This window comes from Calonectris borealis, chromosome W, assembly GCF_964195595.1.
Source record: "Calonectris borealis chromosome W, bCalBor7.hap1.2, whole genome shotgun sequence".
In the NCBI taxonomy this organism is placed as follows: Eukaryota; Metazoa; Chordata; class Aves; order Procellariiformes; family Procellariidae; genus Calonectris; species Calonectris borealis.
In genome coordinates, this window is record NC_134351.1 from 5,687,264 (window position 1) to 5,701,630 (window position 14,367).

The following is a 14,367-nucleotide window of genomic DNA, read 5'->3' on the forward strand; positions in this document are numbered from 1 at the left end:
ACTTTTTTTGTTGGATTTGTTTGGTTTTTTTAGTGTCGTGCTATTTGAATTTTCCTTGGCAATAAGCCAGTTCAAAGATTTCTCAAAAAAGGGAATAGCAGTTGGCTTGTGAATCATTAAATAATTCCAATCCCTGCTCCCTTGCTGGAATTTTCCCTCCCCCCTCCCATTTTAATATCCATCTTGCCATGCCAGGTGTTGAGTGTACTGAAGGACTTTAAAAAGAAATGAAATAAAGTCGAAAGTACTTATTTCAAATTTTAACAACTGAGTTCTTTTTTAAAAGCATTGTTACTGCAACGGAACAGTTTCACGTTCAGTCTTTGTTTTAGTTAAACATTTTAATTGGACTGTGGAAATGGAACTCGGGTATTTTACCCACGTTAAATCAATGGCTAACGTACAACTCGAATGAGAAATGTACAATTTGAACTGACCATTTAAAGAGACGATTTGTCACACACAGTTTGCATCCATGCAGACTGAGAGCTTTATAATTACATTATGTACAAAAAAAAAAAATTTTTTTTTTAGTTTATTAAGGCAACCACAACTTGGAGAACATGTCCAAAGTGGCATTAATACAATTGCAGTGGTGATACCCTTTGAACATTTTTATTTTTATTTTCAGATAAGAACACTTATTCCTTTTCTTTTTTAAGAAATAATTGCCAAGAAAGAACCTATTTTCCATAGGGTTTTGTTCTCTATTTTTTTAAAACAATCTACTTTATCTATTTTCTTTAAAAGAACATATCAAGGCATTGCTAGCCAATGCAAATTCTTCAGATCCTGGGTTTCCCATCAATTTCACTGGGAATTGCAGGTGGTAAGAACTGGTAGGTTTGGGCCCTGTCTTTTTACTCTATTTTTGCTGTCCTATTTTTTTTTCTTTTATCTTTTTTATATTCTTTTTTTGGTGATTTTGTCCATTTACTATAACTATTCCCCAGAAGTGTCTTGCTGTTCCCTACTCATATGTACCGAGCATCAAAACAACTTGGTTGATGGATGACCCCTTTTTCACATGCCATTGAAAATGCCAAGTTGCTTCATAGAAACGTGCTATCGTAACTGAATATCCGTGTACACCTTATTTTAAATGCTGTGATATTCCGTCGTTCCTTGGGATAGCACTCGGAATGAGTGTGTGCGCGTGTAAGGCTCTACTTTTCTATGGCCTATATTGCAGCTAGTTGTAACTAGGCAAGTAAATGAGAAAGAAATATATAGTTCTAGCAGGAGTCAGGCATTTTGGGTTATGCTGCCCCAAAGCCTGGTAGGTATACAAAACTGGAAAAAAAAAAAATTCAAACAGATTATAACCAAGATCACAGTTGAGAAAATTACACTATTTTTTTGTTGGGTTTTTTTTTTGTTTCTTTTTTTTCTTTTTTACAGTGATTTCTACTATGGTATGGTTACTCTTAGTTTCACCTGGCCCGCCAAACAGAATCGGAGTTGAGCATGCAGCCCTAGTGACAACATTCAGCTCTCTGCGAGGACGACCTCCCGCCTCCGGGTGCGGTATGAGAACAGCAATGCTGAGATGCTGATTAGTTTTGGAAACTCTGCAAAGTAGACACTCTCCCCAACTTTGACACACCCCCCGCCCCCCTTACCCCCCACCTTTCCCGCACCCTTTCCCCCTCTTTCCTGGGGGGGGGCTGGGGCCAAAGCGATGAAGAGGAAGATGCGAACCCCGGCTGGCACAGCTCTCCGCGACGTTCCGAAGGGATGAGTAAGTCTGGTGCTGCCGCAGGGGCGAAGCGGACCATGCGCCTCCAGTCCCTCAGTCCTGGCGTGCCCCGCTACTGGCACCCGACATCCGACGGGGTGCGCCGGCCTTAGGGAAGGCCTTCGCTTTCGCTCCCTCTGCCTTTCCGGTGCCGTTTCACTTTCACATCCTCCTCTTCCTCCTGCAGGGACTTGCTTTTCCTTTTCCCAACCCGGGGGGTCCGGGGTGGAGGGAGAGGGGGCGGAGGGGGGGGAGGAGGGAGAGGAGGTGGCGGAGGTGGCGTCTCTCGAGCCATGTGTATGACAGCCTCGATGGTGGCCATGATTGTATCTTGAGTGGCTGCTTGCTCCAATATCAAAGGGTTGAGTGTCGGTCTCTGACCTCTTTTGCTGGGAAGGTCAATGCATTTTTCCAGAACGGGCATTTGGTCTCTGGAGTCTTCGTCAAAGGAGAGGGGTTGCTTCCGAGGACGCCCCCTCCGCTTCTTGACAAAGTTATTGCCTGTCTTTGATTGTCTCTGCAGCCTCTTGGCTTTCAGGATCTTGTTCACGTGATCCAGGTTCTTCTTCGTGGACAGGATCTTGGTGTAGTTGCACATCTTGCGCACCTCGCACTGGATTGCTTCGATTTCACGGCGCTTGAACCTTTTCTTCAGTGGTGGGCTGGCTGTTGAGAGAAAAGAAACAGGGGTGAGTCAAACAACAGTGAATGGAAACCCTCCTTTGCCCATTTTCAATGTCATGAGGACTAGATGCTTTCAAGTTCAGTAGGCTGAATATGACTACTGAAGAAGCAATGGCTGTGAGAAAGGACTCTGCATAAAAAAACAATTAAAAGGAAGTTAAAAGATTATTTATTACAGTCCCAGAAGAATTGCTGTTACCTCCTCTTTTACTGTCCTAGATTAAAACACAACTTTGACTATTAAGCAGTCCTCAGAGATTTCTTTACAGCTCTCCCCTCTTCTAAAGCAACAAAGCTTTTCTACAGCAATGTTTTACCATACGTTTGCTTCATTCTCATTTCTAATTCTCTAGTGGGAGGGAAGGAAGGGCTGCTTAGCATAGGTGTCATATTGGCCCACCATAACTATTAAACTTTCTATACCCCAAACATATACTCCTGATGCCTTCACCCCGGCCTTTAATCCTTGCCATGGATGCCAGTTAGTACAAAAAGTGTCTGCTACTGAAACTAGTGGGCATAGACAAGCTGTGTGGGTCACTTCACCTGCGGCAAATTCATTACCCCTGCCTGAGTTTCTTTACTATCATCTCCACAGATACGAGCTGAAACTACTCAGTCATATAATTGACTTTAATGGCCCCCAAAGTAAGCTTACTCCTGGTTCAGATCGCTTACTTTAGATCTGAATGAAGTCCAAAGTAGTTAAGTCTCTTGCCAAGGTCACGTTGTGAGTCATTGTCAGAGCTGGAAAGAGTACCCAGCATTTCTTGGCTCCTGGTGCTTTGCTTAGGACACGAGACCTTGCTTGTTTTTCTTAAATTGTCTCATTGTCCTTTACTGAACATGGCATCTGTTCAGAGTTTGGGATTTGCACATGGATTATAAGTAACTACCCCTTCGTGAGAGAAACAGAATGTATTAATTCTGCTATTGCAATAACTGGTGCTCCCTTTCACTCCTAACATATCCGTTCTGCGCTGCTGGAAAAGAAATGATGGAGTTCAGAATTTCTTTTCAGTAAAAAATAAAACATCCCACCAAATTAACCTCAGCCCACACCTACTTGCAAACTTAATTTACACCTGACTGTCAAGCAGTCATTTGGATTTGAAATCCTTGAAGTTTCCAGAGCAGCCAAGATTTTGAGAAAGGTTCATTTAGGGGTTATCACTCCCTTCATGGCTAACAGGCTAATCTTCTAGCAGTAGTTTAAATAAAGTTGCTATTGTAGCATTTTCTATAGATTACTAGGAGCCATCAAGTGGTAGAATCTCCTCTTGCTCACTACGGGCTATGACAGTTTCAGCATACAAACCTCATTCACTGTCCTCCCCTCTTGGAGAACATAAATTATTGGCTCTTATACCACCATGTTGCTTGGATTCAGCAAAGAGCTTGCATAAACAAACCCAAGTTACAATGCAAGAAGTAGGAATGAGTCATAAACAAAACACAGACATATGCTCTCTTATAAATAAAGACCTGGATGGCCAACTTCCCAAAGTCTGGTTTTTATTAATTACAAAACAAAATACATTTTCCATATGTAACCCACTCCCCACACCAAAACGAAAAATAAAACCCATTTGCAGTTTGTGATTCACAGAGGACAAAAGAAAAGAAGAATGCAGTCGTTCTGGTACCAAAGAAAAAGAGAAAGGAAATGAAATATCCAAGTTGCTCAGGAAAAGCTAATTAGTTGCATAAAATTCCTCTCAAGTAGGTCACCCCTAAAAAGTGTGGATGCAAGAGCCCTAAGGGCAAGTGGCAGCGAGCTATTTCTCAGTCATCTGATCAAAAAAAGCTTAGATCCCTGTCACACAAAATGATTACTCTCATCTGGCCTCACCGGTGATTGACATATATAGTCCCAATATTTCCAGCCCCAAGCATTCGACTCCTTTGAGACCCTCCCAGATCCTAAGAGTAGCTTCAGGTCAGAAGATTTAAGAAATCAAATATTTTGCACGCTCTTCATATTTGCTATCCACCTTTTGCCTTTTATTGCTATTGTGAGGGCACATTTTCAAGACTTTTTTTTTTAAATTCCCATATTCAGGATGCCATTTTTTTCCAGAAAGTAAAGCTGAAATTTTTCAGTTGATGATGGAAACCTTGAAGATGGGAATTTCAGCAAAAATACAGGAAAAATTGCAAGGTTCATGATGAAATCAGGAAATTTGGCATTGCTTTCAGCTTTCATTGGAAAGAAAGTAAGCCAAAGGACAGGAAACAAACTTGACGTACAGCATTAGCCAAGTATCTGCAAAGATTTTATGTCTTTGCTGAGATTTATCTGTAGTTGGTTGTTTCTGCAGCTTAGTATTACCACCCCATTGCAGTCAATGGAGATCTGGTCTGTATAGTTGGTAGAGGATGACCTCCGTTTCTAAAATGGGAACTCAACGCAATTTAAGGTGATCATGGATATTCTTCTGACACCCTCATACTGGATAAGGAAGATGCAGGTCTCCTGTCCATCCTGCCAAATCCAATGGGTGTCTTAGGCACCCAAGAGGTCCGGGTCACCCTGAGTGTCCTAAGTAGAGCCTGATGGTGAGTAGACAGTGCCTGAGTGAAGCAAAGGTAGGCATCTACTTTCTGCCAATCTGCCTAGTTCTCCAAAGTTAACTGGTATGCAGACAGTTGCGGGTAGATATCTACACTTACATGTAAATCTATAAGCTGAACACCACTCTCAGTGTCTTCCTTCACATTGTTTAGATACTTTTTTGCCCTCCTAAAACTTTGCAAGCTGACAGTCCCTTTCCTTTTGGATTGAAACTCATTTTCTCATTTAAAAAAAAAATTCTATGCTGTAGTTTATGCTGGCTTATTGCACTAATTTTTCTTTCGTAAATGTTTTGGGGTGTTTATGACTTTCTCAGGAAGCTTGTTAGAAACTACTAATAATGGTTTTGCTTTTCTTCCTAGCAAGCCTCTGAACTTGCAAGCTCTAGAAAGTATTTGAGTTGTGTTACATAGTCTGCCGATAGTCAGAATGCATGTCCTGAATAAGTAATATGCTTTCAAGTCAAGCTTTTTAAAGGAGATATTAGGAAACCCAATATTATTTTGACTATTGAGAGTCAGGGACATCTGATTCTATATTTGGAGTATGGAGACTATGCAGAAAAGAGTCTGATGGGTCTGTAGGGGGAAGATTTGATGAGGTGTGCATATGACAAAATATCAGGGAGATCTGCCAAAATAAACCACTATTGAAGTGAGAGCCATTAGGTGTTATCAACTCATCTGGAAGCTCTTGGTGAGCAATCTTTGATATAAAATATTTTGCTATATTGCCATGTGATATACTGCTCTGCTGAAAACCAAAGCTAAGTACTAATTTTTTCCATTTTATCCAGACAGACCCTGCCCAACCCTGGACCCAGGTTGGTCTGCATCGTTTTTAGGCTTTGTTGTTCTCTTCCTGCACATACTTTGCTGTTTGCACGTGGAAATCTTGCTTTGGGAGGAAGACTTTCGTCTTACTCTATCTGGTGGAATTATTCTAAAGGGGATTGAAGAGGAGGTGGGAAATAGTAACACTGTGTCTGCACGCAGGCATATGAAAAAGGGAATACGCTCCCACATAGATGATACAACATGATGGCAACTTCCAGGTGCTGCAGATGCAGGGTGGGACATTTGCTACCTGGGCACAGTTATCTCCCTATAACTCCCCAGGCTGCAGGGCCACGCGCTGCCTCCATGAAGACCTGGAGCTATTTGGCACAATTCAGCCCAAAGTGAATACTTGATGCAGCTCAGGCTTTTGTACTTTTCCTCCATCTTTTTCCCACTCTCCAAACAACCTCACCTAGCTGCCCCACACAAGCAAGAACCAGTTAGTCTTAAAAACCAGCGTTTAAACACATTTAAAATAAGAACATGGAGGCCCGGTGTTTCTCCCCTCCCCGGGGTTCACGGATGCAGTGAGGCTCCGTCTCACAGACAGAGACAAATTGAAACGGCCTCAGGCCATGCCGGGAAGTCACGGAGGATTGATATGACACTGGAAATAGCTTCTGAGGCAAAGAGAGAAATCTCTACCAAAACCATACATTTCCAAGAGAGCTTAAAGCAGGCTGGAGGACCCACTCCAGCACAGCCGTGTTGAATGAGGAGGGGAGCCCAGGTAGGTCAGAGCCCTTGGAAGTTCTCCATCACTTCCCTAACTTTATTCTGGATGGCTTTGTTATGTCTGCAGCACTAAAGATCCTTCTTACTGCCTGTCATTCTCCATCTCTTCGGAGTTGCTCAAGGCCACTTGCAAGAACATGGCACAGAGAAGACCGTTTGCTCAACAGCTGGGCTCAGTTTGTCGACTTGATTTGAACGGAGGCATTTTCAAAGAGCTCCCTATTAATTACAGGAAACCCATAGCACTGTCCTGTTTTCCCATTAACACAGTTTCTTTCAGTTTTTTCAGCTAAATTATTTCAACATCTGGGCTACAGATAAACCAACAATTTAATTAGACTTCTGAAAATGGAAAGAATGAACTATGCAGTCAAGCATACACTTTCATCTTGAAACTGATCATAAAATATTTGTGTGCTTTCATTCTCCGCTGCATTAAAGATCTGTCCTTAGTTTATATATAGGAAAGTATTAAAGACTAAACAGAAAATCCTGATTTTTTAATATAAAAATTTATCTTTATAGAGGTTACTTTACAGCATGGATCCCTTGTTTTCACTATTTATTCAGGAAATGAGAGGAATATCAAAAGGAGTGCACCGAAACAGCACTTTCAATTGCATAATTAAATATGTAATCATTCCATAACTCAGTGATACAAATACATTTTTTGTGAATGTGGAATCAAAGGTTTGACAAAACTATGAAACTCCTAATGACTGCATGTAGGGTAATGTACTGTGGGTTCCCCACTCACTGGAAATTAAGACATAATGCAAGATTAACTTCTTTATCCATACCCAAGAAAAGGCATGATGATGCCTGAATGACTTGGCTCAATTTCTGACTGTATAAAGCTATCACCTTTCTGATCTGATTCAAAATAGAAGCACAAAATATAAGTTGATTGAAAAACATGTTATTCTGACTTATTTATTCTGATATATTTTAAATCACTGTTCATTGCCCCAGACAATTTCTCGCATTTGCAAGACAGAATATTATGCTAAAATCACTGAAGTATGCAGAAAGAAATCTCAGCTGCTCCTTAGCTATTCTCTGTGTATTCAGCATGTTCGTGCTACAGGGATGGGGAACATTCAAATAAATGAACAGCGGGGCTGAGAAAGGAACCCAAGAGTCTTGCTTCAGTGTCCTCTGCTAGACCATACGGGCTGGTGCTACTTGTGTCCTCATTATTGCACAAGTGATGGTATCTATAAAATAGATTTGATATGCCAAGATATGGTCATGATAAGAAAGCGTTAGAAAAATTACAGCCTGATTATCACATTAGATATGCACATTTGCAGCTACTTCTCCAATCAGGAAGAGCAGTACAAGCACATGTTGTTCAGTGCAGTGCCAGAACGAAGAAGATGGGGAAGAAATAGAGGGGATGGAGGGAAACAACATTACCTGCTTCAGATGTTGCTGATGATGAAGGTAAGAGAGATAATACTGGAGTCGGCATTGCAACACTGTCAACAGCTGCTGGTTTCCTTCTGGTCATCATGTTACAGGCAGAACTTTCCATTTTACTATGAAGTGAAGTCTGGTCTGCTTTTAAGTGGGGACCTGCAATTCCTGGGGAAGGAAACAAAACTTGGATGAATGTTGATAAAACAACCTGTCTGGTGAATACCTGGAAAAGAGTAGTCCGTTGCTGTCCCTGCTACCCTGATATATTTCCATATTTTTCTGTGTATGTGCCTATAATATGGTCTTGATACTAGCAAGGATCATGATTGGTTTTTTTTTTTTTTTGATAATTTTGCTTGAGGATGTACTATCAGTGATCTCTATAAACAATGGTAAACCAACATAATAATTCCGCATTACTACTTTTTATTCTCTGAGCAAAACCACACTCTGATATATGTATAAAGACAGACATGCTTGATATCTGTAGTTAGTGGGATTGTCTATTTGTCATTGTCAGGGTAGTGCAGTCTCCACACTCACACACTTCTCTTCTATAATGACTTGACTCAACGGGTGTTTCGCCTGAGTAAGGAGCAGGCATCACGAACAGCCTCAGTATGTACTTCCCTGCCTACGTGCATTACACTTATTTTTTAGGAATCCCCTTCCTGATGAAAATTTACCTTACAACTCATTAAAGAGGTGGGAGTTTAAAAAAAAGAGCAATTTGTCATACATTTTACTATCTAGGGATTACAATGCAGAAGAGATGAGTGGTAGAAATATACCAAAGAGGTCAAATATTCCAGAAAAATCAAACTTATGCACTCAGGGCTGGTAAATTCCTCCCTTAACAATGTTTCTCAAACTCTCTTATGATTTGAACCTATTTTGTTTGCTTGTAAATGTGTCAAATTTAAACTGCTGCGATTAAAAGTTTAGATATTCGATATTTGTCTGTGCTGGTTTTGGCTGGGATAGAGTTAATTTTCTTCATAAAAACTAGTATAAGGCTATGTTTTGGATTTATGCTGAAAACAATGTTGATAATACTGGGATGTTTTTGTTACTGCTGAGCAGTGCTTACACAGAGTCAAGGCCTTTTTTGCTCCTCGCCCCACCCCACCAGCGCACAAGAAGCTGGGAGGGGACACAGCCGGGACAGTTGACCCCAACTCACCAAAGGGGTATCCCATACCATATGACGTCATGCTCAGCCTATAAAGCTGGGGGAAGAAGAAAGAAGAGGGGGGACGTTCGGAGTGATGGCGTTTGTGTTCCCAAGTAACCGTTATGCGTGATGGAGCCCTGCTTTCCTGGGGATGGCTGAACACCTGCCTGCCGATGGGAAGCAGTGAATGAATTCCTTGGTTTGCTTTGCTTGCGTGCATGGCTTTTGCTTTATCTATTAAACTGTCTTTATCTCAACCCACAAGTTTTCTCACTTTTACCCTTCTGATTTTCTCACCCATCCCACCAGCTGGGAGTGAGTGAGCGGCTGGGTGGGGCTTAGTTGCTGGCTGGGGTTAAACCATGACACTGCCTAATACACCTGAATGTATATCCACCCATTTATATGTAATATTTCTGTGAATTCATGTGTGTGTATACATATTGCATATATATCTATAAATATAGGAATTTACCAAGCGGAAAGGCAGCTAAAATGCCTCAGTCACTTTTTACAATTAGACTGGGAGGTTTTTTGCCCATTTTAGAAAACTCCTAGCAGTTGCTGCTTTGTAAAAATCCAGTAGCCCCGCTCTCATGAGACTGGAGCAAAAGCCTGATAGGGTGAGGACTTTGTGTTTTGTCTTTGCCAATTTAAGAAAACCTCTCCCAGACTCTGTGATGCTGGGCTTCAACATATCCAGGACAGTCATACGTTCTTCAAAGGTAATCTTTCATAAATTTGTTCTCTTTTCAAATCTCAACCTGCACATGGGCCCCAGATAAAATGCATCAGATTTTGGCAATTGAATTACATGAAAATTCAAAAATCACAGACCAGTTGAGATTGGAAGGCTCCTCTTGAGATCACTTAGCCCACTCCACCTTGCTCAAGCAGGATCAGCTACAGCAGTTTGCCCTGGACTATGTCTAGTCAGGTTTTGAATGTCTCCAAGGAGAGAGTCTCCACAACCTCTCTGGGTGACCTGTTCAAGTGCTCAGAGATCCCCACAGTAAGAATGTATTTTGTGATGTTCAGACATAACCTTCTGTGTTTCATTTTGTGCCCACTGCCTCTTGTCCTGTCACGGGCCACCACTGAGAAGAATCTAGCTCCATCTTCTTTACTCTTCCCCGTCAGATATTTGTACACATGGATAAGATCTCCCTAAGCATTCTCTTCTCCAGGCTGAACAGTCCCAGCTGTCTCAGCCTTTCCTCATAGGAGAGAGGCTCAGACCTTCCACCATCTTTGTGGTCTTTCATTGGACTCTGTCCCATATGTCCATGTCTCTATTGTACTGAGGAGCCTAGAACTGGACACAGTACTGCAGGTGTGGCCTCACCAGTGCTGAATAAATGGAAAAGATCATGTCCCTCAATCTGCTGGCAACGCTTCTCCTAATCCAGTCCAGGAAGCTCTTGGCCTTCTTTGCTGCAAGGACACATTGTTGGATCATGGTCAATTTTGTGTCCACCAAGACACCCAGAGCTTTTTCTGCCAAGCTGCTTTCCAGCTGGTCAGCCCCCAACAGGTACTGGTGCATGGGGTTATTCCTACCCAGGTGCAGGACTTTGCACTTGTCTTGTTGAACTTCATGAGGTTCCTTCCAGCCCATTTCTCCAGCCTGTCAAGGTCCCTCTGGATGACAGCAAGACCCTCTGGCATATCAACCACTCCTCCCAGTTTTGTATCTCCTCCAAATTTGCTGAAGGTGCGCTCTACCCCATCAGCCAGGTCACTAATTAACATGTTAAATAGTTTTGGCCCCAGTATTGACACCTTGGGTGCACCACTAGTGACTGGTTTCTAGCTGGAATTTGTGCCACTGATCACAACCCTTTGAGCCCGGCAGTTCAGCCAGTTTTCAGTCCTGAGTCTCAGCGTACATTTATTTAGTCTGTATTTCATCAGTTTGTCTATAAGGAGGTTATAGGGGACAGTGTTAAAAGTCTTGCTGAAGTCGAGATAAGCAAAATCAGGTTGACCAGGCATGATTTTCCCTTCATAAATCTATGCTGACTACTCCCGATCACCTTCTTGTCCTTCATATGTTTGGAATAATAATCCTTTCCAGGATTATTTGTTCCATCACCTTTCCAGGGATTAAGATGAGGCTGGCCAGCCTACAGCTCCCTGCGTCTTTCTTCTTGCCCTTAATGGGCTGAGATTTGCTCTCTTCTAGTCCTCAGGATCCTCTCCCAATCACCACAGCCTTTCAAAAATAATTGAGTGGCCTCATAATGACATCAGCCAGCTCCCTCAGCATTTTTGGGTGCATTCTGTCAAGTCCCATGGACTTATGCATGTTCAGTTTGTTTAACTGTTTCCTACCCGGATCCTCCTCCACCAAGAGCAAGTTTCCTTTCCTCACCAGTCTCAGGGGTCTGGGATTCCTGAAGGCCAGTCTTACCAGTAAAGATCAAGGCAAAGAAGACAATGAGTACCTCAGTCTTTTGCCGGTCTTTTGCCTCCAGGGTCCCTGCTCCATTCAGCGGTGAGTCCACATTTTCCCTAGGCTTCTTTTTGATGTCTATGTACCTGTAGAAACATTTCTTGTTGCCCTTCTGCCCTTGCTAGATTCAACTCCAGATAGCTTTGGCTTCCTAAACCCATCCCTGCATGCTTGAACATTGTCTCTATAGTTGTCTGGGTCACCTGTTCCTGCCTCCACTTCTTTTTTGCTTCCTTTTTATGTCTGACATTACTCAGGAGCTCCTTGGTCATTCATGCAAGTCTCCTGCCACCTTTGCTTGATTTAATTTGCCACTCAGATTTGGTTTGGTATGTCTCCACAATTTCCCTTATCCAAGCCCCAGGCCAGCAGCAAACCTCCCTGGACAGCAGGTCAAGTCAGCAGATGGGGGCCTTTGTCCCCAGCAGCAGTAAACCTCCACTGTTATCCCTGCCTGCACCTGGATGGCACTTGGTAGTTTCTCAAAGTGTTCCCACAAGTACCCTGATATCTTTCCCAGAAGATCAAGAAGATCTTGAAGCAGAACCAGAAACTGCTGCACAAACTTCTACGTCTGTTGCCTGTGCTCAGCCTCTCCAGATATCAACCAACATTTCCTTGCATTTGCAGCTTGGAGCTGCTATAAACAGTCCCTGCCTTTGTCCCTTGCACATGAAATGTGAAATATCAGGGGACTTATGGATTGTCTCAGAAACCGCGGAAGAGATCTCCAGAAGTCTCAGGCACAGAAGAACTGCGCTGGTGAGAGGAGTCTGAAAGAAGGGGCTACAGAGCAGGCCAGTCAGAGATAGGAGTCCTGATGGACCTGTGACCTGATATCAGCCTGGGACTTAACAGAGGACAACGGGTCTGAGTGCAGAAATAGTCAGGAGTGAGACAGAATTACAGGTCATGGCTTGGTGGAGATATGCAGAGGAGTTTCTGCCTATCAGACCACACATCCTTCCAGAGCCTCAAATCAAGTATTAAGCATCTCAAATTGTATCCATTCAACTTCAATCTCTCTCTGTTCAGCTTCTCTATTGCAAATGAGAACAATAATATACCCCTCATCTCAAGAGCAGTGCTGCAAAAATAAAATTATCAACATTCATGAAACATTCATCTATTCCTACCAAGGCTTAAAAATGTGGAATAAATGAGACATGATGTCACTCACTGAATAGCGAGAGGAAAATCCAACCACCAAATAGCTGTTCGTTAAGTGAGTGCTATATAGTGAAAAAAGCAGTGTCCCATAGAATAACTGGGATATTTGACCAGGTAATTATGCCTATGGGATGACAGCACTATGGAACTGTGCATAGGCAAAACTGAGGTTTCACCACTCCATAGTGCTTGAGTTTGAGCCTTAACAGTATTTATTCATGAATGTAGTTTATGCGCAAGAAATGTGCATATGTAGGTGCATGTATCAATACGCATACACATATATGCATGTGCATATGGTACATAATAATGCTAACAACCTCATAAATTCAACATCTGGTTCTAATTAAACTGAAGGGCCTATATAAAGAGCCGTATGAAAACATGCAGCTGTAACCTGTTGACCTCTATTGATAAAAAAAAAAGTCTCTGTGAAGCTGTGCTTCAACATATCAAGGGACAGTCATTCATTTTTTCAAAGGTAATCCCTCACAAACCACTTATCCTCTCAAATCTCTACCTGCACACAGTGTTTGCATTAGGGACCTTGATTTATGGATTCCCACTCCTTGGATGGAGAGGCCGACTTCCTGTTGCCGTGGTTACTTGGATCTTGGTTCAAGGTTAAACTACTCCCAAATCAAAATCAGTGGCAGGCACAGCATCTAACAGCCAGGTTATTGACTACCCTAGGATGCTTAAAGGTCAAAGACCAAAGTGCTGCTTACTGCCTTTGGGGTGAGTCAATATTTTCAATATTTTTATTCTGTTTCTTCTGAAGAAGTAGTTGCTGCTCAATTACCACCTATCTGGGTTTAGCAAGGTCATACAAATCATTGAGGAAAATCCTCCCCCTACAGAAGAGATACAAATGTAATGAATTACTTCAAAGTCTACATGGCCCAATTGCAGCTCATCGCCGGTGAATCATGGCTTCAGCCATCTGTCTTTTGTTTTAGGCACTTGGTTTCTTCAGCCTATATCACTCACCTCACTGAAATTCTCATCTAAATTGAGGAACAGGAGTAATTTAGGGGTCTGGAGTAGCCAATAAGGAAAAAACATCAGGATTCTTTCACAGATACCAAAGAGAGACTCGGAGGCACCGTTGGAAACCCACGGAGGTGCAGTGATTTGCTCACAAGGCTGCGATTCACGCTGCAGAAGTGGGAGGTCTATCCCTTGGGTGGATGGACCTGCTGGCATGGTATCATCATCTTTCATTGGACGACTTCTTCTCATTTGGGCCTTATGTAAGAGAACCCCCCAGTTCAACACATCTTTGCATCAGGTGAAAATAAATCATCTGCAACACCAACACAGGGGGCTCAGAGTTTAAAATTCACACACACACATCCATGATTCCAGTGTATTTTATCCTTTGTCGCTGTTCCAGAGAGAGAACGAGATGATGTATACGGGTGGCCTGATCCAGACCTTATCTATTGCCTGTCTGTTGATCTTTGCGCATTTCCTCCAAATTAGAGCCTGCTTCATCCCTTGAAAGACCCATACCTTAACTTTCCTGAGCCCCACTGATAGCACAGACAACACTGAGTGCACATGCGAGTGAGC

The 14,367-nt window shown here is 42.5% G+C and overlaps 1 protein-coding gene across 2 annotated transcripts in view; it reads right to left on the reverse strand.

Moving 5' to 3' along the window:
- Positions 1-1,788: 1,788 nt before the first annotated feature.
- The window catches only part of LOC142075058 (SET-binding protein-like), a 259,616-nt gene continuing 247,037 nt past the window's right edge, over positions 1,789-14,367 (reverse strand). For both annotated transcript variants that reach the window (XM_075136058.1, XM_075136059.1), the window contains exons 6-7: positions 7,991-8,158; positions 1,789-2,404 (exon numbers count right to left, since the gene is read on the reverse strand). In XM_075136058.1, the coding sequence (XP_074992159.1) occupies positions 1,848-2,404; positions 7,991-8,158 (725 nt within the window). In that variant the 3' untranslated portion in view covers positions 1,789-1,847. The remainder of the gene's footprint in view (positions 2,405-7,990; positions 8,159-14,367) is intronic.